General features: G+C 27.7%; 5 protein-coding genes across 11 annotated transcripts in view; 1 reads left to right on the forward strand and 4 right to left on the reverse strand.

Moving 5' to 3' along the window:
• Window positions 1-27,605, reverse strand: part of LOC145184630 (putative sodium-coupled neutral amino acid transporter 10) — a 175,894-nt gene that overhangs the window by 66,235 nt on the left and 82,054 nt on the right. The window lies entirely within an intron of this gene.
• LOC145184712 (exportin-6-like) overlaps window positions 1-27,605 on the reverse strand; it is a 138,534-nt gene that overhangs the window by 28,875 nt on the left and 82,054 nt on the right. The window lies entirely within an intron of this gene.
• Window positions 3,072-5,557, forward strand: LOC149885550 (uncharacterized). Its single transcript, XM_090093350.1, has 2 exons — window positions 3,072-3,082; window positions 4,435-5,557. The coding sequence occupies exons 1-2, from the start codon at window positions 3,072-3,074 to the stop codon at window positions 5,555-5,557; spliced, it is 1,134 nt and encodes a 377-aa protein (XP_089949476.1).
• LOC145184687 (uncharacterized) lies at window positions 6,306-12,001 on the reverse strand. 2 transcript variants are annotated; one of them, XM_090092250.1, is made up of 14 exons: window positions 11,524-12,001; window positions 11,275-11,346; window positions 10,426-10,497; window positions 10,250-10,324; window positions 10,042-10,113; window positions 9,132-9,203; window positions 8,883-8,954; window positions 8,704-8,775; window positions 8,494-8,565; window positions 8,305-8,367; window positions 8,052-8,206; window positions 7,764-7,832; window positions 7,406-7,562; window positions 6,306-6,984 (listed from the first exon to the last, which is right to left on the reverse strand). In XM_090092250.1, exons 1-14 carry the CDS (start codon window positions 11,685-11,687, stop codon window positions 6,828-6,830), a joined length of 1,344 nt encoding a protein of 447 aa, XP_089948376.1. In that variant the 5' UTR covers window positions 11,688-12,001; the 3' UTR covers window positions 6,306-6,827. The 2 variants fall into 2 exon arrangements, with proteins under 2 accessions (XP_089948376.1, XP_089948377.1); XM_090092251.1 differs by having other exon boundaries at window positions 11,469-11,993.
• LOC145184388 (putative ATP-dependent RNA helicase DDX47) lies at window positions 18,919-27,572 on the reverse strand. 2 transcript variants are annotated; one of them, XR_016453916.1, is made up of 15 exons: window positions 27,290-27,568; window positions 25,943-26,036; window positions 25,444-25,567; window positions 24,935-24,999; window positions 24,573-24,644; window positions 24,322-24,392; window positions 23,485-23,532; window positions 23,236-23,366; window positions 23,094-23,151; window positions 21,180-21,249; window positions 20,767-20,830; window positions 20,540-20,677; window positions 20,278-20,348; window positions 20,062-20,191; window positions 18,919-19,705 (listed from the first exon to the last, which is right to left on the reverse strand). XR_016453916.1 is itself a non-coding variant. In XM_090092248.1 (15 exons), the coding sequence occupies exons 1-15, from the start codon at window positions 27,329-27,331 to the stop codon at window positions 19,547-19,549; spliced, it is 1,350 nt and encodes a 449-aa protein (XP_089948374.1). In that variant the 5' UTR covers window positions 27,332-27,572; the 3' UTR covers window positions 18,919-19,546. The 2 variants fall into 2 exon arrangements, 1 of the variants encoding a protein (XP_089948374.1); XM_090092248.1 differs by having other exon boundaries at window positions 21,180-21,262; window positions 27,290-27,572.

Below are 27,605 nucleotides of genomic sequence, written 5' to 3' on the forward strand. Positions count from 1 at the left end.
CGTTCGCCACTTATGCATTGCTTAGCGGAAAGTTTATAATCATTTTTGAGCTATTTTTTATATTTAAATTTTTAAAGTTTTTTTTTTTGCTTAAAGGAGTTTTTTCAAAGTTTAAAAAAACTCAAAGTTGCTAAATTCCTTTAAAAAAGTATGATAAATATTAAATTTCCACATTTTTTTTATGCTTTATCAAAATTTTCACATATTTAATTTAATGTAAAATTAGAAAAAGAAAAAATACTTTTTGCAGAGTATTTTTATTTTTTGTTTTTTTTTCGGATTTCTTAAATAATGATTGATTGAGTCATGATTGTCATGATTGATTATGCATGTGGTCACAGAGTTTGACTCGTTTTTTTATTTACTTTTTATTAAAACAAAAAAAAGCTGCTGCGAATTTACCTTACTAACGTGTAAAAATCAGCTAAGTTCCGTTAGGTAAAACGAAACTTTGTAGCTCAGATCTTTTTACTTAATAAAGTCATATATATGTATCCCCCATTCTTTCTTTTGTATTTACAGATGGTTGAATCAAATAAACTGATGAACTGCGCTTCTTGTGACACTCATCCGTAGCCTAAAAAATTAAAAAAGTAATTTAATATTTAGAATGAGTGATCCGATTCCTTCAATAAACACATTCACAAACATAAAAGTAACCTTTTTAAATTTATGTATATATATATATATATATATATATATATATATATATATATATATATATATATATATATATATATATATATATATATATATATATACAGCGGTGGCCAAAAGTCTTGGAACAAAACATTTAACGACCAAAAAAATTTATTTTTGATCTAAAGTATAAATTTTGAAGGTTTGAGGTATATTTTTAAAGAGAATGTTGTTTAAAAAAATACTTACAACTTATTTATTTTTTTATTTATTTTACTGTTATCGTTTATTATTTTTAGTATAAAAATTTATCATAACATAAAATATGTTGTTCCAAGAATTTTGGCCACCACTGTATATTAGCCTAACAGTGAAAACATATAATGGGTCTTACTTATTCTAAATGTAGTATTTAGCAGTGATATTTTCGTTCAGAAAATAGTTATAGTTTTAGTTTTTATTCAGTTCGGAGGCAAAAATTTTAGTTCAAGTTTTTATTCAGTTCAATAAATAATTTTAGTTCTATTTTTTATTTAGTTTTATTTTACATCATAAAATATATGTAACATGAGCTAAACCAACCCCACCCTTACCTGCACCCTTTCTAGAACTACATCTCCTTTAATCATAAAAACATTTTTTTTGTTCTATCATAAACTAGATCAAAATTTATCGAATTTTGGATAAGTTGAACATTTCATCCTTAGATTACACAGTATCTGAAGATCTAAAGGTTTTGCTTCAAATGGTTTGAAAACAAACTGCAGCATTAAAGCACCCTTGTCCGTATTGCATGACGTCATCTTCTGCCTTTCAAAAAGCTGATCATTACACTCTAGAATATTTGTGAAGATCGCACGACCAATCGATGGTTGATGGTGCAAATTTAAAAAAGGGAAATAGTACACAAATGTTGTTAATCCCCCTTTATTTACAGGCGACAAAAACAAAAAAATAGTAGAACTTGTAAATATTCTACGTATACTGCTAGGTGTTGTAGACAAAGTTTTAAAAGAGATTGAAAAAAATTTATTTAAAAACAAGGAGTGTGGGTTACAGTTTGTTAACCAATATCTGTCTAAGATAAACATCTGCAGAGTGTCCTACCAAGGGCAGCATCGTTTGGAAGATAATGCTGGCAATAAATTGCTTAAAAACATAAACAGCTTTGAACTGTTTTTTCAGAAGTCTTGTCTTGGAGTTTCCGCTGCCAAACACATTAAGGTATTTTGATATTTTGAAAAAATAGTCCATGGTTGTTTTGGAAAATCATTAAGCTCCACATATGTCAAAGATTTAGAGGAGTTTTCTACGAGCTATAGAAATCTAAGGGATAACAATTCCTTTGAAGGTACACAGAGTTGAGCGACATATTATCGAATTCATTGACATGAAAGGTGGAGTCTTCAGTATGATAAATAATTTTTAAATTTGATAAAAAATAATTTATAGTATTAGTAATTAAATGCTCTTTTTCAACAGTTGAATCGTAAAATTTGCGTAAATTACAACGAATATTTATTTTTATTTATTAAATAAACTTGCATTTTTTTGTACTTCTTATTAGTATTATTTTGTATTACTTATTATTATTATTTTGTACTTCTTAGGTTACTAGACCGAACAAGCTCTCGAATCCATTCATCAGGATTTCAATCATTTTTGGGAATGAGAAAAGTTAGAGAGCACACCCCAAACTAAATAGAGGCGCTAAAAAACGCGGTTGTTGCTTACAACTACAAACATATTTAAAGTAGCTTTTTATTTGCAGGAATGTAGTTTGAAAAAAGTAAAATATTAAACCTCCAATGAACAACGTTTTTTATGATTTTGAAATGTAAAATATAAAATCATTATCTAACAAAGAAGACCAGAAATTTTTTTTTTACTGTAATAAGTGATTGTAGCAAACCCTACTCGACCCCTAATAGGACCCCTCCCCTAAAGTATGGTTCCTAAAAGCCCTATTCAAATTTTTGCTTGTTTTATATTAAACTAGATCAAAATTCATCAGATTTCAAATTAAAATATGCTCCATGCCTCTTAGTTGCCTATCTTGAACAACAAAATTCCTGGACACTCCCTTAAAATATGTGATTTCTTCCCAGGCCTCCACTAAAAAAAGTTGTCGTTACAATTTTTGAATGAGGAAATGTTTTTTGATAATAATCAAATAAAAGAATTTCCGGAGATGTGTTTCAAGGTCTTAGCATGTTCTTTTGCACCGTAAAGTAAACATAAACGAGGTAAAATTAGCATTTTTCACCAATTTCTCATAAAGAGTTTATAAGCTTCTCATAAAGAGGCCGTTGGTTTCTTATAAAGAGTCTGTTGGAAGTTTAATCATTTACTTGTTTCTTTAATAAGTGAACAAGTTAATTTGCTAACCGTTTGAGAAAAGTACAAGAATTTAATAGGGAAATTTAGTAAATATGGCAGCAAAGTAAGGCCATGTATTCGTAGCCTTAGGAAAGATGAAAGCGATTGGAAATGGAAATTCTTACCAAACTGTTTTTTTTTACTCTCTCAACATAATCATAAAATGAAAAAGTAACTGAATAATAATCTACGCGTCTAATCATCACATTACATATTTCAGTTTGAAATCCCAAAAAGGAATATATTAAACTACTGAAGAGTTATCTATACCTGATCTATTTTTAGTTATGGTCGATTCTAAACCTGACGCTTCTCTTAAAGACCAAATGTTTAAGGTACTTTGATCAAAGAAGTGCATAAAACGTTTACTTTATGCAGTTGAAGTTACCAATAAAACTGTTTAATATGAATGGGATGCATAAAGAGTTTAGAATTAGTTGGACTGCAGTCCCATTTATTCCTTGTCAAGCACATAGACTTTATACTTTTCGTAAAGCGAATCATACAGCTAGTGACTTCATTGATGCTGTTGAAAATATTGATGTATTTTTTTTCATCGAGCGCCAAAAGATTTATCAATTTAATGTCCCGCTTGTAAAAAATTAGAGAAAAGATTTTAAGCTTAAAGATTTATCAAAAATTTGATAACGGTCACCCTATGCAGGTGGCGTTTTCAGCTAGCGTTTTCAGCTTGAAGTTCACTAAAAAATATTAAAGCGTTTAAAAACTAAAACTAAAGCGCTGGATTAAAAAAAAGATAACAAAAAAAAGATTTCAAACAATTCTTTTTGTGGCGTTGATGTTTATAAAACAAATAAACTATAAAATTGAATATTCCACAGAACATTTGCAGCAAAAAGAATTAAAAACTCGGTGGAGTAGCTTCAATGAAAAGTGCAATTTTATTTAATATTTTCTCAAACTTATGATATGGATATATATAGAAGATGTGAGTCCGATGAACAACCTAATTAACAGTGCTAAAATCGATTCACAATCAGATTCCTGTTATCGTAAAAGAAATGACCAAAAAGAATTCATGATCATGCTGACAATTGCTACACTTTTGAATTACTTTGTTTTTACAGCCAACAATTTAAACTAATGCTAGACACTTGTTAACTTACATGATTCAAATTTAAAAGTATTTATAGGAACAATTCAACCAATTTATGATATATTACGTGTTCCCTTGGAAGTTGCAACAGAAGGGAGTTTTAGTACAGCTTTTTCTATTTCCCCCTCTGTAGTTTAAGGGGTAAACCGTTACTATTTTCCCCTCTGTAGTTTAAGGGGTAAACCGTTACTATTTCCCCTCTGTAGTTTAAGGGGTAAGCCGTTAAGATTTTGAAACAGTTGTAGCTAAATGGGAAATATCAGGTCATCAGTGAAAAGATGACAATACGCAATACAAAGGCGTTTTAAAAAAAATTTAATTAACTTATATACACTTGAAAAAAACCAGTTAATAAAGTTATCCAAATTGACTGAAACATCAATAAATCCTAAACCAATAGAACGACAAAAAGTAAGCACTTGTTTACAAATATTTAGTGAAGAGACAGTTGCAGCTCTAAAAACTCATCCTAAAATAGAACAAGAAAGTGTCAAGGGTACTATTATTTTTTTGGAGTTAATTATAGAATTTTGGAAAATAGTGAATGTTAAATGTCCAGGTGCCAATGCTAGATTTAGGGATGAGTCGCGTAATGTAATCAGATCTTCAGATGGCATTAATTTAAAAAAGTTGCTCGCTATTGCAACAATGGCTGAAAATATGAAACCAACATCTGGTAAACGTGTTCGCCAGCTTACGAGAGATACAAGCAATGCTCTTTCACATACTTGTCGTGGCCTAGTTGATTTGTCTTGTCATCTTTTATCAAGTGGAAATGAATATGTTATTTTAGGTTGGTTTTCTAGTGATCCAATTGAAAAATGCTTTGGAAAACTAAGGCAAGGCTCTGGTAGTACTTACTTTATAACAGCTAAATCAGTTATCGAAACAGTACGTATTCAACATGCTAAGCTGGTGCTACAACTGAATATTGATGTAGAGGAAAATGATGGCCATGACTGTCTTTTATGTCTTAAAGATTTAAATGATAGGGAAATTGATAAAATTTACAATTTAGCAGATCTAGAAGATACTATAAATATAGACATTTTATATGCTATTGTCTATATTGCTGGTTATGTTCAAAAGTGTTCTACTGAAGAAAATGATGAAGATACAAGTACATGTTATGAAAAATATGGAACTTATTTGAATACTTTAAATAGAGGAGGATTAACTATTCCATCAGATACTCTATCTCAGTGGTCCTTATTTTGCTACATAATTTTTTCTTTATTAGATAAAAGAGTTTGCCGAACATTTCTTATACGAGAGTTTGCATTTATTGCAGAGTTGTACAGTTTTTCTATTGCAAAGAAACAATGCCAAACATTAGCAAGCATCTTTTTAAAGAACTTTGCATTACTTCACACTCCCAAAAGTAATAAAGAAACCAAACTAAAAGAAATCAAGCTTATGTAAAAATTTTTTTTCATGTTTAGTAAAAAAATAATTTGGTTTTTTATTGGTGTATTTTTCTCGTTACTTATTATTTCTTATATATATTATATATATATATAAAATTTTGATTTAAAATGTTTTTATTCATTTTAATAAATAATTTAAGCTTATAAAAAAGTTGTTAATTTAACGTCAAAAAAATAATTTTATAATAATGCATCAAAAAAATGCAAGTAGAATGTTCACTAATTATATATTTAGTCTTAGCAAAGCTATACAACATTTTTCTATTTTACTAAACCGCCATATTTTTTTTTAAATCAGCCTTCAGTCAAAAAAAATCGCGCACGGTGTCGAGGCCTTCTATAAAGAAGGCCATGGAGCGGTATAATATATTTTATTTACATCCAGAATAGGGAATACAACTTTTGAATTGTACTGTGGATTACAACAGCAACCATATTTAACTTTTGTCCAAATTTATAGAAAATAATTCAGCTTTTCCAGACTTACATGTTGTTGTAAGAAATACAATGTTGTAAATAGGAATTCAAAATTAATCAAGTAGAAATACATACATAAAAAAATATCAATTTTTTGTCGTTGGACGATAAAAGATTTCAGATTCTGACCCATTTAGTTTCTTACTACCCATATTTCACCATCCTAAAAAAGTGTTTTTTAAAGGCTTCTTGAGGATTAGGTATTGCAAACGACGTAATCTTATTTTTTCATTATTTTTTTTTTTAAAAAAAAAAAAAAAAAGAATTAACGATCTCATTTTTCGCTATTTATATGAGAATAAAATAATACAGCATTAAATTATTTAAATACGAAATCCGTTTCTTAAAAGCAAAATAAATAATTTTTTGAAAATGCAAGCCATTAACTTTCAAAATTTAAAAGGATTCAAGATCAACAAAACTTTGTCGGCTGTCGGTATAAAAGACGTTAAAATGATCTCAACAATGATTTAAATACTTTTTTGCAAATGAAAAAACTGCTTGCTTAAGGTCAGGTTGACCTATTGTAACCGTATATACACATAAATATTATTTATACATATCTGTAGAACAACAACAACAACAAAATAATAACATATCGGTAAAAAATCTTAATTTGAACGGCGCAAAATGATGCAAAGAATGCTTCCTTACTGAACGGGACTCGTTCTCCTAGTTGTTCCTTTGGGAAATACCAAACACCGAATGGGGAGCAGAGAAAAGCTGTTCGTTGCGATCGTTTGAAAAAACGCAAAACAAAACTGACGTGTAATGCCATAGCGAAATTCTTATATGACTCCCTCTATTTTCCTATAAACTGCAGCACTGGTTCCGTCCCAGCCTTCCATCTTTTGTTGTTCAATGTCATAAGAGTTTAATGTACTGGGAATGAGATGAGCCTGGCTTTTTTTTGAACTTTTGCGAGCGAGAGACATAGTTGAAATTCTGAATGTTAAAGAAACGGCAGCAAATAAATAAATTTTGAAAAGTTACTGAAATTTTGATCTGAAAATTCCAAAATTCTTCATTTTCACTTTCTTTATTCGCATTGTATAAAATTCATCTAGTTTACTATCAAAACACTTTAAATTGTTATTTTTACTTACTATATATACTATATACTATATACTGTATACTATATACTTATATACTATATACTACCAATAAACTGTTACACAATTTTAACACTCTGTTCAAAATATCTCACTTGTTAAAATACTACAAAAGAAAAAACAACTTATTTTTTTAAAAAAGAAATTTTTAGAAAGATTAAAAAAACCAAGAAAAATAAGACATTAAATACTTTATGTAAATAATAAGATTAATACTTACTATAAGTAAATGAAAACAGTAAAATAGCACTTACTCAACAAAATTGTAAGCTTGATGACCAGTTTTCACAATACATTTTCGATAAAGGATTATAAACAAAACAACCACCACTAGCAATACAACTACACTAAGTATTATAGCTAACATGGTTCGCCAACTTAAATCATTGTCAGTATCAAGAGACTTCTCTTCTAAAAATAAATTTTCCCTTTTTTTTTAAATGGAAAAATCAAAAAAAAGTAAAAATACTAAAAAAGTTTACACTATACAGGATTTAGATTTAAATCCAGCCTGTAGAAATAAAACTTAAAGGCCACATGTTAATATCACATTCTTTATGTTATTGTCACTCTTTATGTTAACCTCATATTATCACGTGTCACATGACATACCTGGTGATGTGGTTGTTTTATTAGCTCTAATGTTATATAATGAAGATGTTGCAGCAGTTGTTGGTACCTCTAGAACAAGAAAAAATGCTGTTGGAGGGGAAGCACAGGACTATTGATATTTGTTGCAGATCACAAAAAAAAGCTTAAAATATACCATTAGGCTAACTAAAATACAAGTTATTCATTTCTTCTTGCTCAACATCTTTAAAATATCAAAAGTTGCAATCAATAAAGAAAAATGTTTACACAAAACAAAAACAAGTCAAGAAAATTAAAACAAAAATTTACCACAAACTAATTCTTCTAACACTTGTTTAGTAGTATGATTTGCATAATTTTGACAAAATATATCATCAAAATCCTTTAGTTTTGATTTGAGAAACGAGTCTTGAAGCATTACTTTTAGCTCACAATCACAGACTATTGGATTACCTTTCAGTTTTCTAATAAGAAAAAGTAAAAGTTCCTTTCCTTCGTCTTGTTTTTAAAATAACAAACTCTAAACCTCATGTTAGAAAGAAATAATTTAAAAATTACTTACACTTCAATTACACTGGGAGGTAAATTAAAGGGTATGTGAGTCAACAAGTTTGATTCTAAATATCTATAAAAAAAAATTAGTATTAGTAATTTTTATCATGCATAAAATCTTTAAAACATAAGAGATTCTTTTCACTAAACTATTTTATCAAGCTTTAAATTTTAAACTAAACTTTATATTTTTACTCACATTTTTTGAAGCTTATTGTTTTTGGCAAACAGGCTTGATGATAAAAATGTCAACTTGTTGAATGACAGGTCTCTTGAATTAGAAAAATTTTGTTTTACATTCAAAATTCTTTATAAATTACATGCAATTCACAAACTATTTGAATGATAAATAACATTAAACAAAATTAATAAAAACAATTTATTTTCCATAATTTTTGTTAAAACTCACATAAACTGTAATGCATGCAAACCTTCAAATATGTTCTTGCTTAGTGATGAGATTTTGTTGTTACGAAGATTTCTAAATAATATTTCAATATAAGTAGTTCATTCGAACATTACAAAACAATGTTAAAAAAACTCTCATAAAAAAAAGCTACTGCAATTCATCGTAAAAAATCCTCTAACATGGTAAAGAGATTCTCTTGGTTTTTGAGCAATTGATCAGGCAATACAGTCAACTGATTGTCTGCCAAGTTTCTAAAATAAACAAAGTGAGTAAAAAAAAAAAAAAAAAAAAAAAACTTTTTTTAATAATGATTTTTCTTTTTTTGTCTGAGTAAAAGATGATTAGGTAAGTTCTTCATTACTGTAACGTTTGTGTTTGAAAGATTTTCAAACTTAAAAAGTTTAATAAAATTAAAAACTTTTACTTACAAATTCAACAAACCACGAACATCAATAAATGTCTCTGGATGCAAGAAAGATATGCTGTTAAGGTTTAGGTCCCTAAAGAAAAGCATTGTTTAGTGATTGCTTAGTAAAAGTTTATACATTGTTATGCATAAATATAATATTGCATATGAAATTAGGGTGAATGCAAAAAAAAACTTATTTTTTAGAACTTGGGTTTGGATTAATGTAAATAAATGTCTTTTCTAGCCTGCTTAGGCTCCACAATCCTTTTATTGGTAGAGGTAAAATGGAATAGTATAATTTGGCATTGGACATTATATCAGTATCAGAAACTGATAGAAAGTCACATAATGTAGCCAGGTATGAAACCCACATTGCAAAGCAGGTTTAACTTTACAAAGTAGCATTACAAATCTCCCTCACTTTCTTTGTCAAACACTTTTATCCTTCTTATCTACATTTTTGATCAAGAAGCATTCAACTATAGCTTTCAGAAGGTAATTTAACAAGTATGCTTGTGCAAGAATAGCCTAATACTTCCTGAGCCAATTGCATTTTTTAAAAATTTTTCATCTTAAAGCTGTGAACCAGGGCTTACCTTAAGAAATCTTAGGATCATACAGAAGCTAAGCATCAAGCTTCCAACCTCAGGCTTTCAACAGATAACAGAAATATATTTTAAGTTCAACCAAATGAAACAAATTCTTAAAAATCATTAAATGTAAAACAATATAATTCTTTTAATATTGAAGACTGTTTCTAAAAAATCTAGACATTTTAGAAAGAAAATTGATCAGTATTTTAAAATAATTTTACCAGCATTTTTAAATATACAACTTTATATACAACAAATATACAACTTTTACACTGTTTTTCAAATTAGAGGTATTATACAGATTACAAAAAAAAAAGAAAAAGAAAAAAGACTTACAAATAGGTATCAGCATAGAGACCAGAGAATGCATTTTGATGAATAATTGAAATATTGTTATTTGATAGCCGTCTAAGAGAAAATATTGTAATTTGATTACCGTCAAAAAGAAAATTAAACAATATAAAAAGACAACATAATTATGTAAATTATTTGTGCTAAATGGTATTATCACAAGCTTTTGTCATAAAACAACAAAAATCTTTACAAATATATTTCTGTTGACTCCAATCCTTTTAGAATGTCATTTTTAACAACAGAAATGTGATTGTCTTGAAGATAGCTAGAAAATAAAAAATTGACAAACTCAATTATCATGTATAACATATGCATTGAAAACTATGCATCTTACAAGTTAAAATATATGAACATGAAAAAACTTACACTGATTTAAGTTTTTTGAAATTTGAAAAAACATTTGCTTCCAAAGTTGTTATTTTATTTCTTGAAATATCCCTATAAGCAAGTAAAAGTATATATAGAAATGATTTTTTTTTTGAAAATTTTGAAAAAAGAAAGCTTTATTATACTATAAGGTTTTAATCTAATTAAAAATATGCATTTAAGTTATTAAAAATAGAAAAAAGAAATCAAAACAAAAAAGGAAATTTATACACATGGTTATTTATTTACATACTAGGTTGACTTATACACTAGTATATGTATCAGTCAACCTAGAGTATAACATTTTAACATTTTATGAAACAACTTCTTAGTTAACTAATCTTTACATATTTAAAAATGTCAAATCTACGTGTTTAAAACTGACATTTACGAAATGCTTAAAAACTCTTTCTTTAAATGTTTTGAAATATTATGTCAAAACAATACTTTAGAGAGTGTAAAACTAATAGCTCTTTATTATATTTAACAAACCTATACTTTAAACTTATCTATATATTATCATCTTTGTTTAATTACTTTTTATGCTTTAGTACTTTTGTTTGCTTAACATAAATATTGTACTCTCTTCATTTATTTATAAACTTTCATTTTCAACTAACGTAAACAGTAGTAGCATAAACTAAAAAAAATTTAAGCTTAGAAGTTTTTGATAAATTTTAAAAATATTTATGAAGAATTTAAAATTTTCTAAGTAGATTAGTTTTACCACAAATTATGCTTTAAAAGTGAGGAAATTATAATAAACTTTTAATGTATATGTATGTAAACTACATATATCAAAGTGTATATGTTTACAACATTAATTTTAAAATTAAGCTAAGTACTTACGCCTTGACTAGTTTCGGTAACATGTACGAAAAATTTTGTGGTATATCTTTAATTTCGTTTTTTTCTAAGCGCCTAAAAAAATATAATTTTGATAAATGTATTTTTTAAAAAACTGCCACTTACAAAATAAAACAAATGTGACAGCAGCAGAGTTTGCGCAGACTATGATAATTATGTTAAATATCTCTGCTTACCAATAGTTGATTTATAAGAGTAAACAAATAGTCTTTTCCATAATAAAATGCTTACAAAAACTCTGTAGAATTGTCAATATATTTCGGAAATGCTTCCAGTTTCATTTGTGTACATCTTAGCATTAGCAAACCATCTCTGGTAGCATAAGAACAACACTGCGAAAGCTTAAAACTATTCAAACAGATACAAATAATAACAAAGAAAATATAATTAAACATCTTTTTCTGTTTAACTTTTACTTGCAAAGAAATATTTGCTTCACAAAGTAAATATTTAACGAAAGTATTTCCCGTTAGCTACGAAGTTTGTTTTTCTCTTACTCCCGCCAGATAGCAGTCCATTCGAATAATTTTAGTCACGTGCCCTAAAAAGGAATTTGTGACAAGGATTTTTCGGCATTCCAATGCCATTGTAATCAGTAATTTATTGCAGCGCTTATTTCTGTATTACTTCTTATCTGCGTGAATAATCCAGTTTAAGTACACTAAAATCATTTTAATACCGGACGAATACAGATTTTTTAAAATCTTTCTCTGTCAAAAACTATTAACAGAAAATGATGACGAATTACCTTTTTTTTTTTTTTTTCTCGCAATAAAATCTTGAACATAAGTATGCGCAGACCTTTTATTTAGTATCTCGAAAACTATTTTTGCATCCAGAGGTAAGCACCTCTGGATGCAAAAATAGTTTTCGAGATACTAAATAAAAGATTTATTCTTTTTGATATTAGTTAAAATTCTCCCTGTTTAGAAACGTTAAACCTGAAGATTTGCTTAGTTGTGGGTTACGTTTTATTGTGTAATTTAATTCGCTACTTGGCTTATCACACTGAAAAAGACCGGTAACCGGAAGCTCTGCAATATCTTTTTGTGATTAGTATGCGGAGTGAGCTAGGTCACAAGTAACAATAGAACGTATGTAAATCAAGATTTAAATAGAGGAAAGCATAAAATCCGTTGAGCGCCGCACTATGTTTACTTATATTGGTAATGTGAAAAAGCGAAGCTGATCGTACATATTAAATCAAAGCCTGAACAAACATTCCAAGAAATGTTTCGTTTAGATATTTCGAATATAGGAATGCGTTCCATAGTAAGTATTTGTAGTTAGTTTGTGACGAGTTAAATGACAGATGCATCAGAATAATAATACAGCTATCATATAGGTAATCAGCCTGAGGCGTGACCTTATTTAACTTTTAAACTATTTAACTTTCACATTTACAAATCTTTCTTGGTGCATAGCTACACCAGGTCAATATATTTGAAACAAGCTTTTTAATTTTCTTATTTCCGATTTCTTAGCAAAGGAAATGAAGTTTACCTCAATTAAGTGATTTTGAAAAAACAACAAATCGCTCATTTCCCATCTAATATCCAACTATCAGTGATGACACATAGTAATTACAAAGTTTTAAATGACACAGACAGCTTAAAACAAGCACCTGTGAACATTTAAAAAAAATTGACATCAAGCTGTTCTTGAATCTATGATAAAATTTATAATTGAATTTTGTAATAGGCTTTGAAAAGGAATTACATCCAATACAAATCAATGCTTTTATTTTTTTGTCAAATTTTTCTACGCAAACTGCGTCATTTATCTTTATTTTTTGATTCCTAACTTGCTTACTCGTTCTGTTACGTTTATTTCCCGAGATTTCGCAGTAGAAGTGTGAACATAACTAAATCTCTTTTAGCCTTATGAATCTCCTCTTGTGAGTTTTCTAGTAATTTATTTCGTCTAAAAATGTTGAACTATATTCAATAAAATGTTGCTGACAAACATTAAAAAACACTGAACGCATTTTTTGATCCTCAGCTAATCTCTAATTCTCATTCGCATTGTATTAAAATTGCTACATACTTTTTAAAGGAAAGTTTAATAGGAAATAATTATTATTTGTATAAAAATTTGAGGAATGTTGATGGAATGCATTGTAAGAAATTCTTTTTTTCTTTATAAATCATTATTGACTCCTTGATTCTCTTTTGGCAAAAAAAAAAGTTTGTATTAATTTTATGGTATAGAGAAAAGACTAGTTAACAGTGTTGTGCAGTAGTTTCAAATAACAATAAACGCAATAGATTTTTTTTTTGTATTTTTTCAAAGCGACATAAACATGTTATCAAACAAGATATTGACGATATATATGTTTTCTTGATGGTAAAATTTCTCTAAATCTGATTTGTGGCATTGAAGTTCAATAATTGAAGACTTTTTTTATAATATGATTTTTAGCAAGTGCTTGTTAAAAAAAAACGACCGAAAAATGTAATAAAAAAGTTTTTACATAAGTTTTGAAGTTTTTTATTCGTTGTTTACCAATCTGTTATTATCGCTGTAAAAAAAGCGTATAAAACCCCAATCTTAATGAGTTTAATCGCATTCAAATATTTCTAATAGCGTTTGTGAGAACTTGAAAATTAAAATCAAAGAATTGGGCCAATAAACGGTAAACACTGCAGCATAGTTGCAAATCATCTTTGTCTTAGTAATAGAGAAGTAGGAAGAAAACGATCAGTTTCTGAGTAATTGTCAGAAAAACAACGCTGACTCCCAAAGATCTGTTCCAAAGTTGAGGTGTTGTATGGGAGAATTGCTTGGTCCAGAGAAATGAAGAAACTATTTTTTTTTTATGATGAAATTAAGTTTAAAGTAATACTTTTTAGGAAAACCAAGATTCTTGTAAGACGTTTTTCTCTGAAAAAATAGCAATCATTTTCTCATACAGAGTTTGTAAAGTTGAATCGTACAGTCCTCCAACACTCCTACATAGATTGTTAATGAACTGCATGATTCCATCACCAAACATTGTGATTAATCAAAATGAATGGAGCTGTTCTCACGATAAAAAAAAAGTTGTTTTAAAGAAAAGCAGTCCTAAAAAGTTATTCAAAATTAGAATTTCGAAGGTTCTAAAAAAACTTTGTAAGTAAGATGGTTGTGGCAGCTAACCGATGGATTATTGTTCAGTTAAATCATTCTGCTTTATGTCTGAAACACAAAAAGAACTTAAAAACAGCGCCATATTTTGTCTCATAATTTGTCTTGATTTGTCTCCTTTATTCTTTATTTACTTTAGATTTGTTTCTTAAAAAAAGAATTTTACCAGATAACTTACCTAGAACCTAGTTAGGATAGAGTGTAAAAACCTTTTTATAAAGTCATTTGATTATCGACGCTCCACTTCAGAGACTTCCTTTAACGTAAAACTTAATAAAATCTGTTAAAAATCTATAACGACTAAACACATGTTCTCTGAGATGAACTTAAAAAAAATTATTTTAATTAGAAGCACTCGGTTATCTTTGATACTCCTGTAATATATAAAGTGGCAATACTCTGTACTTGTGCTTTATACCTATGTATATATACATATACGTATAAATATTTCGATAAAAGAATCACTTTGAATATACCTGAATAGTTTCATAAGCCATCGCAGTTAGACTATTCATTTGTCAATGTAACCACTATATAAAAGTGAAGGTTTTAGGATATTCATTTCCATGGCATTAACTCTCTAAAAGTTACCCTCGGATTAAAACCCTCAAGGAGTATAACCCAACAGGAATTTCACTTCCCAGATAATCATTTTAAGAAAAAGATTTTTTTTTTATCCTGAGGAGTTAATAAGCTGAAGATTTCAGTCCTAGGGGTGTTTTTCGTATACAAAAGTAAATCAGGTAAAAACTCTATGGAACTTCTTTAACTCTAATAGACTTAGGGCCTTCAAAGAACTTTTTTCGTGCAAAAAGTTTGATAGCAACATTAGTAAATCATTTTCACCCTTCAAGTAGGAGGTAACAACTGTAATGCGATTTTTTAATGCGATTCTCTCAATTTTTACTAATAGTAGCTTGCCCGTTGAGCGAAATGCGATTGCATTCTTGTTAAATGGAATTAAAAAAACGCATTCAACGTTGAATCTCGTTTGCTAATATTAGTTTGGATCGCGTTTGGTAATCATTTTTGGGCAGTTAGAAAAAAGATAAAAAAATATAAATCGAATTAAATGGAGTTTTGCTGAATGCAAAGAATGCCGAAAAGTTTTAGGATAAATAAGAAGGTTTACTTACGTCACATAACATACAATTCATCTGAACCTAGTTCCTTGAACTCATTACCATTGAAAGACTGAATTTGGACTGCTTTTTTTTATTATCATTGTTTTTATTTGTATAGGTTTAAAACTAATATATAAATACATAAATAAAAAAAAAAACTAACCATAAGTAAAGTCATGAAAGTCATGTTTCAAATAAATGGAAGCTAAACATTTTCTCTACTACTTAAAAATAAAAAAACATGAATTTTGAGTTGCTGTTTACTATTTACGGTTCAATCGTAGATTTACATGGTCATACTTAACGCTGTGCACCTCAAAAGTTGGTGAAAAGCTGCACAACACCTTTCTAGTGAGGAGCTTTTAATAATAAGTGAAAAGTTAGTTATAATGAAAGAGTAATGTCTGACCGAGTATGTTGCATTGTTATATCCAAAACAGTTACCATTCCATACTAAAACTGAGTAAATGTTCGAGAACACACATTGTAAAGCACAATAACAGGTTTTTTCTAAAATCATTTTTAAAGAACTGGATGACCAAGACCATTTTTTAAAAGCAGATCTTAAGATATGTTATCAAAAACATTTCGATTTTAAAAAATTGGATTTTAAAAACATAAAAAAACAAGATTTTTTTTTTTAGCATTTAAAATAAATATAGAAAATTTACACTAAATAGGAAATTCCCAAACAATTTCAATAGGAAATTCCCAAACAATTTCAATAGGAAATTCCCAAACAATTTCAATAGGAAATTCCCTAACAATTTTTACCACAGAATAAACTTCTAAATAAGTTTTATTACAAATATTTTAAGACCAAAATGTAAATCAACTGGATCATGGTAATCTCATATGGAATCACACAAAAACAAATCATAATAACTGCGACTGGTGCCTCTTTTTGTTTTGCTATTGTTTTGAAGTGCAATAGTGCTCTTCATATTTATTACTTGATGAAAAATCACTAACGCTAATTCTCTTGCTGAGAGCAAATAACCAAAGTAAAAATTATATCAAAATCCAATTGCTGTGTTGCCCCATAAAAATGAAAATTTTCAGGATAAAGGTACTTAAATTGTTCCAAATTTGTTCACTCTCATACTACGATACCAACTTCTCCCTCACGCAAACTTAAAGACCTCCGAGTCTATTCCGCGTCTATCTGAGGGTGATTTAGGGGGAGAGGGAGTCTCAACCCAGATCACCAGAAATTTTGACCGAAGAGAAGTTCCATTTCGGGTGTAATTTTATCACGCAAACAGTACGCTTCTTGTTTATATTAAACTTAATTCGAGGTTTTTATTTAAACGCGAATATTGGTTAAAGACAAAAATAACTGATCAGTAACGTTACGGTTCTAAAGAAGAACTTAACCTTTTTTTTCAAATTTATTTATGAAGAAATAAATACTTTTAAAGCTCAGTCTAAGGATATAGTACTCTATTTAACATTATTACATGTTAAATTGAGACCCGCCTGAATAATATTTCTGTATCCGCCGCTGGTGCGTTTGCCTTATGTTAATGTATTAACTCAATTTTTATCTTTGGTTTGTCTATGCTTCTTTAACATATAAACACTATATCTGAAATTCCTCGCATTTTACAACGAACTAAAATTTTAAAGCTGCTCTAGTGCTATTAGTAGATGAGCTTTTTCTCGCAGAGGCTTGTGAACCTCCTGTCTTTTGTTCAGTATCAACATCTTGATTTCGTTTAAAAGTAAAAATTCTTTATAGAATATACACACACAAAGTACGAAATATTTAAACGTTATGTAGAATTTTGGACGCCTAGTTTAGATATTCGAAGTTCTATATTGCATTCAAATTTCTTTACACTGTTGAGAGTGTAAAGTAATTTGTACTTAATAACATCAGAAATGATATGCATTAAATTAAATTTCTAACACAATTTGTTGTTTTCACTCAACTTCCCTCAAAAGTTCGAATAAAAGAATGGTATTTTTGACATGGCGCCAGAAAAAATGTTCGAAATAGCAAAACGTTCAAAATAACAGAAATCAAAATAAGTGAAATAACCTGTGAGTTTCTTAAAACTTTGTTTGAAACTGCAAATAATCTAAATTAGGAATATTCAAAATAACGAACCTTTACCGTATTTTGACTTTATCAAGTGCTAGAAAAAAAGTTACATAGAGTAATATATTGTCATTATTTTTTTTGAAATTTTCGTTTTTGTTAAGTTTGTATGAACTTATATCTAATATAAATCTTAATTCAATATGTTCTTTGAGCGTACTATCAAAATAATAGTAATGATAATAATAATAATAATAATAATAATAATAATAATAATAATAATAATAATAATAATAATAATAATAATAATAATAATAATAATAATAATAATAATAAAAATAATAATAATAATAATAAAATATATATCTGTCTAAAGACTTAAAATACATACATTTTCAAAATAGCAATAACTTATGAGAACGTTAAACCTTTTTAAAAAAAAAATCAAGTGAGTATACATATGCATGTATATTCACTTGATTGTATAAGAAGCTTGTGGAAAATCAAGTATTAACAAGCAAACTACTTAGTGTCAAGCGAGTAATATTACTTATTTCAGCTTTCCATGTATCAAATAAATCTCATAATAAAGTTTGTCTAGCTTAATCTTTTCATTCATTGATCAATGGTAAAGTACCGACTTAAAGTAAGTCCGTTATTTTTTTGGTACTCTGCCCAAACTTTGTTAATTCCATTTGAATCTTTGGACAGTTACACTAAGAGCCCATGAATTTACTTGCTAAAAATCCGTGTTCTTATTCACTATTGTGGGTATAATCTTCGTAAGTAAGATGGTTGTGGTAGAGGGTGAGTCAAAAACGTAAACCTCCGTTTCCTTAAAAACAACTGAGTTTGACTAATTTAAAGTGAAATATGAAAAAGCTCTCCTGAAATCTTCTTTAATAGAATGCAAACTATTTTTTCTACTGTGCGTTTTGAAAAGTATTATCCACGGTAAACAGCCCATTTGTTTTAACCAACTTTTGCGAACTTTACAGAAAAAGAACGTCATTTTTTGTAATTAAAACTTGTTTTGTTATAATTTATCATCAAAAGCTAACTAAAATGTGGATCTTATATTGTGTAAAAAAAGATGTTTTGGAGGTACATAAAATAGTGATAAATTTCGAAAAATGATCAACTGAACTTGCCAAACTAATTTGGTTACGATATTATGCCTGTTAGCCATATTTCCACGTTTCATCACCTTTCATTTCTACAACACCTATAAAAACTCCTACACCTATCATTAGAAAAAAAGGAGTTTAATTGTCAGCTGGTTCATGTTTTTGGTACTCTGTTGTGAGCAAAACACGAATTAAAAATAAATTAACCAAGGGAAATTAATTTCCTTCAGCGACATTCTTAACCATCTAATAACTAATACAAAAAATGTGATGCCCTGCTAAAAGATCATCAAAAAACTGGGCAATTTAAAAATATTACAATGATCACCTTAACAACCACCTTATCCTATTTCTTATCTAATTATAGGCTATTCCAGTCCCAAAACTGGTTTCCAAATAACAGCAAATACAATTCTTCAATCATCACTGTCTTGACACTGAAAATCTATTCAGCTGACATGTAAGTTACAGTAACTCTATTCAGCTGACATGAGATTAGATTTAAGATGTTTAATGGTCAATTGAGGACCGTTTAAAATTTTTCACTTAAAAGTTAAGTATAAATACATAATGCAGCGGCTAAGTTAATTTTACAAAAGGAAAAAAAAAAAACAGTTGAAACTCACGTATAACCTATTTTTATAGTTAAGTATAACCTATTATTTTTCAACGTGCGTGCGTGCGTGGAAGGAAGTTTCTCTTCTTGCTTCAAGTTCTATATCGCGCGCTTTTGTAAGTGGCGCGCACTTAACCGAGAAACTGTATTTCTTTCAGATCCAGCTTAAGATGAATTCGTTTAGTGCAATATCGAATTATACTCAGAAATAAAATTGTCATCCGTTATGTAACTTCTTTTTGTGTTTGAACTTCCCCGTTCCTTTTTTAAATTTTTTATCTTCTATTTTCATTTTTTTATTGATAACCGTTGTCGTGTTTTCATCGTCGTCAATGTCGATTGTTTTACGCTTGGTTTCATGTACTTGTTTCAACTCCTATCAAAAACAACGAATAATCAAACGATTAAAATTCATAGAAAGTTAATAGTAGATACAAGGATTAGTATGAGGCATATATATTTTCCCATTCGAATTTTTTGGAAAAAAAAAAAATCCGTTAAAAATTATTCAAAGAGGACTTATCCGTTAAAAGAGTTATTCAAAGAGGACTTATCCGTTAAAAATTATTCAAAGAGAACTTCAAAACAAAAACTTATTATTTTTATTTTAGTAAATAAAACCAGAGTTTCAAAAAAACAAAAAAAAACAAATCAAAAAAACAAACAAAAGCAACAACAACATTAAGATTAATTGCGATTTCAAGTTTTAATTAAAGAGAAAATGAACCTCACCATTTTAGCATATCTCTGCGCTTCCGTAACCCTCTCAACTAAAAGCATTACTTCTTCTTCTACCATTGGGTGCAACGGCAACTTCTTTCCAATTAACTGTTCAATTCTTTGGTACAATTCGACATCATATCTATGTAAACGAGTTGCAAAAACATCAGCATTTTTTCTCCGATTTTTTACACCGTGTAATTAAGACTTAACAAAAGGATCACTCACTGAGTTACAAAAGTAATGGATCTTCCTGAACGACCAGCACGTGCAGTTCTTCCTACTCTATGTATATAATCCTGAAATATTTTTACAAATCAACATTTTTTTAATTTATTTCTTGGTAAATTTTCGGAATTTTAAAGAGATAAATAAACATAATAGAAATAAACAAGATGCAATTCTGGAAAGTTTCATTTTTTCTACGATTGGATTAATGATTTCGCTTAACCGTAGAAAATGTGTATTTTACTAAAATTCAAAGACTTACTTTTGAATGTGTCGGAATATCGAAATTAATAACAATATCAACGTGAGGAATATCCAATCCACGACTTGCTACATCAGTGGCAATTAGAATTGTTCGTGACTTAGATTTATATTTGTTTAAAGCACCCAATCGCTTTGCCTGAAAATAAAATAGTAACCAGTGATACTTTAGAAAAATAAGTGACAATGTATGAAAATATACACATTTTTTCAAAATTCAGCAGATACCTGTGTCATTTGACCGTGCAACGGCACGGCATGAAAGCCAAGATGGCGCAATAATAAACAAACCCTAATGTTAAAATAAACATTTTTAAAAAATTGAAATTTTTTTTAGAACATTTTACTTTTTTTTATTTTTAATTTTTTACTACTTCATAGTAACCAATCGAAAATTAAAAATATATATGTATCAAGAAATATAGATAGTTACATTTAGGTTAATTATTACTAGTACTTTTATCCTTATCAAATAAGATTTTTTTTATAACATCATTTTTCCACTTAAATTATAATTTCCACATAAACTATATTCACAAAACCATTTGTAAATTATTCCTAAAGCCATTGTTAATAAAAGACCTTTATCAAAGTAATGGAGAATATTTTTTATTCAAAATCAAGTGAAAACAATAGATTACCTTTGCACATTATTGCAGGTACCACAAAAAATGATAAATGAATTACCAGCCAAATCATTGAGTATTGAAACTAAATAACAATCCTAAATAAGATTAAAAGTTAATTAACAATTTTTTAACATGGGGTTAAATATAAAAGTTCCAATAAAAATTTGATACACAGTTTTAGAATAGTTAGTTAGACCCAACTTTAATACTTGACATCTTATGTAGACTTAGTACAACAATAAACTTGATAAATCTTGATAAAGAGTTGATATATCAAGTCAAAAAATCATTTCTTTATTTATACAACTTATTTGTTAATATTCCTAGGCATAAGTATTCATTAATATGGAATTCCTGTTCTCAGTGACCAGTCAGTTATTATTTTGAATGCCAAAAACAAGTGCATCATAATTACCATAACTACACATTACTGATTACTCATTCAGATAATCATGGAAATTCAATCTTAGGTAACTTTTTTATTGATAAAATGTTATACATAAATTAGACACAGAAGAGTCTAGTTTATGTACAGCATATTATTTAAAAAAAAAAAAAATTATTCTACGGAAAAGCTTTGTTTTACCAAAAATTACCTTATCTACAGCCTGAAAGTAGCAGATCTTCTTATAATATATTACTTAATGCAAAATTTGACAATAGTTTAAATCCTTATCTATTTAATAAAAAGAAAAGAAATCTCATTTATTTTTTTTCTTTACAAGGTTTGTAAGATAAGAATTTGGAAGGAGTTAGTAAGGCTTGTTTAACCTTTTTTATGTTAGTTCTTATTTTAGAGGTAATAGATTAAAAACTGGAAAAAAAAAAAAAGATATTCATTTTTAGCTGAAATTTTTCTAGACATTTCCAGAATTTTATTTGAAAAATATAATATAACTTTCCAAGCATGGAAAAATGTGGATCTTTTTCAAGCAGTGCTAGTAATATTATAAAACTATAAAAAATATAATCTATTAAGAGTGCTTCAGTTACATAATCAAAGACAGAAATCGCTTTTTTATTTTTAACAACTGAACCAATTAAAAGTATGGCCAACATCTATTTTTAAGCTGGTTATTTATCGTAAGATTTTGTTTTTTCTTTCAAGACAGATACTAATGATTTAGTCACCTTGCTCAAGAACACAGTCATGACAGATATACACAAAAAAATGATAATGTACTGAGCCAAGATTGAAATTACTTAAATATACTGAATCATCAAAAGCAGCCTGAGAATATATGTTGAAATTTTATATAAAAAAAAAAAAAAAAAAAATTTTACATTTAATCTGATTTTCAAACCTTGGTTATCACATAATGTCTGCTAACACATACATTAAAGATTTTAAAGATTGGGTCAAATTAGCACTTTATTCAAAAGTTTCCAAGAAATTATGTTTATTGCTTTTATAGAAACTTTTAATGGAACTATGTACACATTTCAAATAAACTTTTCTGATACAAAATTACAACATAAAAATTTACAAAATCCAAAATATCATTTATAATTTTCATTAGATTGAACATTTAAAGGTTGCAAAAAAAAACTTTAAGAAAATTTGTCATTAAATAATGATCATAAAAACAAATTTAAAAACAAATATTTAATCAAATGTTCCACAAAATGTGTTATACAAAAAAAAAAAAAAAAAAAAAAAAAAAAAAAAAATATTAAACAAAAAAAATATTAAACAAATGCAATAAAGTTTAAAATATTTTTTTAAATAAAACATTTTTACATTACATTCCGAACACATTTAATATTTATACCAAACAGATTGATCTATGTAATATTTCACTGTTGCATTATGTGCTGTTTCTATGATACTTTCATGCTAATTATATATACAAAGTTAATAATTTTCATAAAAAAAAAATGTCTTATTTAAAATCTACAAAAAAAAAAAAGAAATTTTTTTTTTACCTTGAATTTATTAGGAATGAATATGTAACTTTGTTGAAGTTTATCCACTGTTTGAAACCTTTTAATAGAAATACAAACTGTTTTCAGAATTTAGGAATTTAGGAAAAAAGCATTTGTTCATAAGATATGAAAAAAAACTTACTTGGTGGAAACTTCAACTTTTACTGGGTTTCTTAAAGAAGCTCTCTGTAACTTTGCAACTTTTTTTGTCATGGTTGCAGAAAAAAGATAAGTATTCCTCTCTTTTGGTATAACTTTTAAAATCTTGTTTACCTAAAGGTCAAGTAATAGTTTAAGTGCAGTGCAAAGTCAAAAAGATTTAAATTACAAATGTTAAATTAGCTAATATTAGTTTAGCTACTATTAAATCTATATCATTAACATCTTCAACCTCTTCCTCAAAATCCATGTTTAGGATCCTGTCAGCTTCATCCATTATCTAACAACAAAAAATATAAAAAGATTACAAACAATTCCCAACAAAAATCAATGGATTACTCATAATTTAGACCACTGATTCTCCAGGAGTGGTGAGTGGGGAGGATGGATACTTATGGAGAGAAATTTAAAAAAATTTAATCATTACTCTATTTCTACCAAAGTCTTAGTGTTATATCTCATGGAGTTATTATCTAGTCATCTTTGGTTGGTTAATGGACTACATTAAAATGGCTGATTTTTGCAATAAATTATTTATGGAACAACTTAGGCTTGGCCACTGTATGTATTGTTTATCATGTAGCACATTTCTGAAAAGTGGCGCTGACATATTTAGTCCATTTGAACATCTGAACAAAATGATTGAAATATTATTTTATATATCTGATTAACTATTTTGTAATTATGATCAAAATATGATTTAAGTACTTTTTGAGTGACTTATTTGGAAATTATTTAACTTTATCATACAGGATATAATATAAAGAAAATCTTTTACCTTTCAAAAATGTGTTTTAAATTCAAAAAACAACATATTGGACAAAGTTAAAAAATGACATTAACAACCCAAAAAGAACACAAAAACATTTGTATCAACAACGAGGTGATAACCTTTTAATGAAAGGTTATTGAAGACTTTTCTTACCATAAAGTTTAGCTATTTAACCATTTTTTTCTTTAAAATTAACTATCAAACTATCTTAACTGTCATTACAAATAACATTTGCACACCTACAAGATATAATGTAAAAAATCTTTTGCCTATGAGACATGAAAAAAATTATTTTACCAAATACTTTAAGGATCGTAAGTTGAAACCTTTTGTATTCTCCAAATGATCCACCAACCGACCAGGTGTTGCTAATTAAATCATATTTTCCAATTAATACAAAAATATATTTAGAAAAACTTTTTATTTATTTACAGTAACAACAAGCTCATAATGTGGAATGTTGGATAACACAAATTTAATCCAAGTTAGAATCTACCTAAATATACTTATAAAATTCAAAAAATAATCAAATGTGCAAAATATCCAACCTATAATAATATGAGGCTTCTTAGTGAGAGCCAAACTTTGTGTCATCTGATCAATTCCACCAACTATGACCGCTAAGGAAAAAAATAAAAGCATATACTTAATGCAGTAGTTACAGTTGGCAGTCCATACTGGCAAAAAGACTCTTCATATTCTACCATATTAACTTAATTACATGATGACATTTTCATTATTAAACATAATACAAAATAGAACATAAGAAAAGGAAAAAAAAACAAAATTCGAAAAAAATAGAGAAGGGAAAAAAAAAAAAAAAAAAAAATTAATAACACTGGCATCATACTTTATCACCTTTAAATGTAAATAACTCACCCATATTTACTTGAAAAAATGCAATACATACCACATTTTATTCCAATTGATGAACCCAGAGCTTCAAACTGCTCAGAAATTTGAAAAGCTAATTCTCTAGTAAAAGTTTAGTTTAGAATTAACACAACGATTTCAGACCAACACAACATGTACATTTAAAAGGATTTTTTAAAAACTAAATTACTGTATATATTGGAATCAAGACTTTAAGAGATTTAGAATGTGTTAAAAACGTGCCCTCAACTTACACACAGAGCTGACTTAGGTCAATTTTCCTTTATTTTAATGCTTATCATACACTTTATATAAATGTTTTAACACCAAAACTAAAAGAAATACTTATAATTATTAAATTACTTACATAGACTAAGTATAATGTTTTTTTCATGTAAAAACATACAATCTACTATGTCTATATATTACTATTATAATGAATTATCAAGTTAAACAATTATAAATGAATCATTACATTTTATGATATCATCAAATTATATAAGTATAATCAAAACTATGAAAATTTAATTATAAAATGAAAATTACCTGGTAGGTGTAATAACGAGTGCATAAAGTCTTTGAGGGTTATCGAGTAATGTTTGCAAGACAGGAAGAGCAAATGCACCAGTCTTCCCAGAACCTGTCTCAGCTAACCCAATAATATCCTTTCCTTTTTTAAGCAACAATAATTTAAAAATTTTTCCTACTGCAAAATAACTGCAAACATAAACATTCTTAAAAAATGGCAGACACAAGAAGGTTAGTTGATGGTCTATTTACATATACTGTTAAAGTTTTTCTGCTATGAAGATAAATAGAACATATGATTTTTGAATAATTGTAAATTTAATTTTAAAGAACATTCAAAATAAACAAAATTTATTCCATGATCTTAATCCTTAAATGTGATGTTGTAAAAACAACCAACAACCTTTAAAAAACAACCGAATATTTAACTTAACTAAATGATTGTATAACTGGGCTAACATATTTTTAAAGAAATTTTCTATACAGCAGGTGATATTTTTAAAATATTCTCTCTTACCTTCTAAAGCTAAAGGTATAGCTTCTATTTGAATTTTTGTTGGATTGGTCCATCCCAGGCGTGAACAAGATTGACATAAAACATCAGTCACTCCCTAAAAAGATATATTAGACAGGTCTTTTATTTGGAATTTCATTGTTTTTTTTTTGGGACAGAAAATTAATGAACATTAAATCAAAGTGACATTCGCCCCCAGGTCAGGTTGGCCTGCAAATTTCAACACTAAAACTCTAGGCTTTTTCTAGGCTTTTTATCAATTTTTTACAAGTAATTTCAAACCCAATTTCAAAAAGTGAACAATTGAAAATAAAAACTAAAACAAAAAATTCAAATGGTAATGTTAAAAAAGATTGATTTTGTAAGTAATTTTAATAAGGATACCTGTACATACATAACAGAATATACACAAATGTACGTACATAACAGAATATCTGTAGAACTGTCAAGAACTTAATTGAATGTTAAACAAATCATACATCAAATTTTTGGCTCCAACGAGGGACTCAGTTTTACAGCATAATAGAAAATTATGTAATCAATTTATGCAGTTTTATGTTTTAACTTTAATTACTTCTTTGAAGTTTCTTATAAGAAAACCTCCTTCACCTTATGGATGTTTTGCATTAGCTATAGAAAAATAAGCTTCATTTGCTCAGCCATCTTTGCAATAAGAGAAGACAAGAGTTCTTGTTGCTTTTGAAAACCAAGTTGAAATCTGTCAAGTTTTTTTATTTGCAATTTTGAATTAAGTGAATAATGAGCTGAAAAATGGGGAATTCATTTTAAATGAAGTCCCCAATTTTCTGCTCATGGTCCAAAAACAATTTTACACAACTTACTTTGTAATGTCTATGTAAATTTCTTAAATTTCAAAATAATTTCAGAGACACCAACTTTGCATTATTGTCAGTAAAAGCAAAACTTAATACCAAGACATTTTAAAAAGATTCTTTTGATTTACATTCTCTCTTTTTTTAAATTTTATTTTTGAACTCCATTTTATCAAAAATTAATGATATAACAGAAAGGTTACTCTCACTTTCAAAATAAATTCAGTGCAATATGATTTTTTATTCATAAGTAGTTCACTTTAATAATAACACTTTTAATACATGGTTGTTACTTAAGATAGCATGGTGTATTGAGAAACTATTACAAATAGTAAAATTTTGTGTGAAAAAACCAGGCTAAAAAAAGTTGCTTATAAATAAAAAATTATATAGAGAATAATTTGAAAATTTAATTATATAAATTGTGTAATATATATAATCATATAATAGTTTATTAAGCAGTTGACATTCAGAACTACTAATTAATTCAAAATAATTATTATGCAAACAACATTACCAAATCTTTGAAAGTTACTATTTTTTCGTCGTCTTCCGCCATTTTAACCTCGTGCGCTATTATACAGCTTTACAAACAGCTTAAGCATAAAAACATAACTAAAAGTAGCATTATTATTATTAACATAAAATGATTTAGAAATAAATCTTTATTTGGAAGATTTTGTCAAAATAGTTTTTCTGCATGAGTGCGAGTTAAAGTGAACAAGGTGAAATTAACAAGAGTGATTCTTTTTTCTTCTGTTTTCTCGGTACTCTGATAAGTAGAATTGAAAATATGCAATTGTCTACAGAGCGGAAGAGTGACTATAAAACGT

This window comes from Hydra viridissima, unplaced genomic scaffold (genome assembly GCF_058129835.1).
Source record: "Hydra viridissima isolate aposymbiotic clone 2 unplaced genomic scaffold, HvirCarnegie_v1 scaffold_7, whole genome shotgun sequence".
Lineage (NCBI taxonomy): Eukaryota > Metazoa > Cnidaria > Hydrozoa > Anthoathecata > Hydridae > Hydra > Hydra viridissima.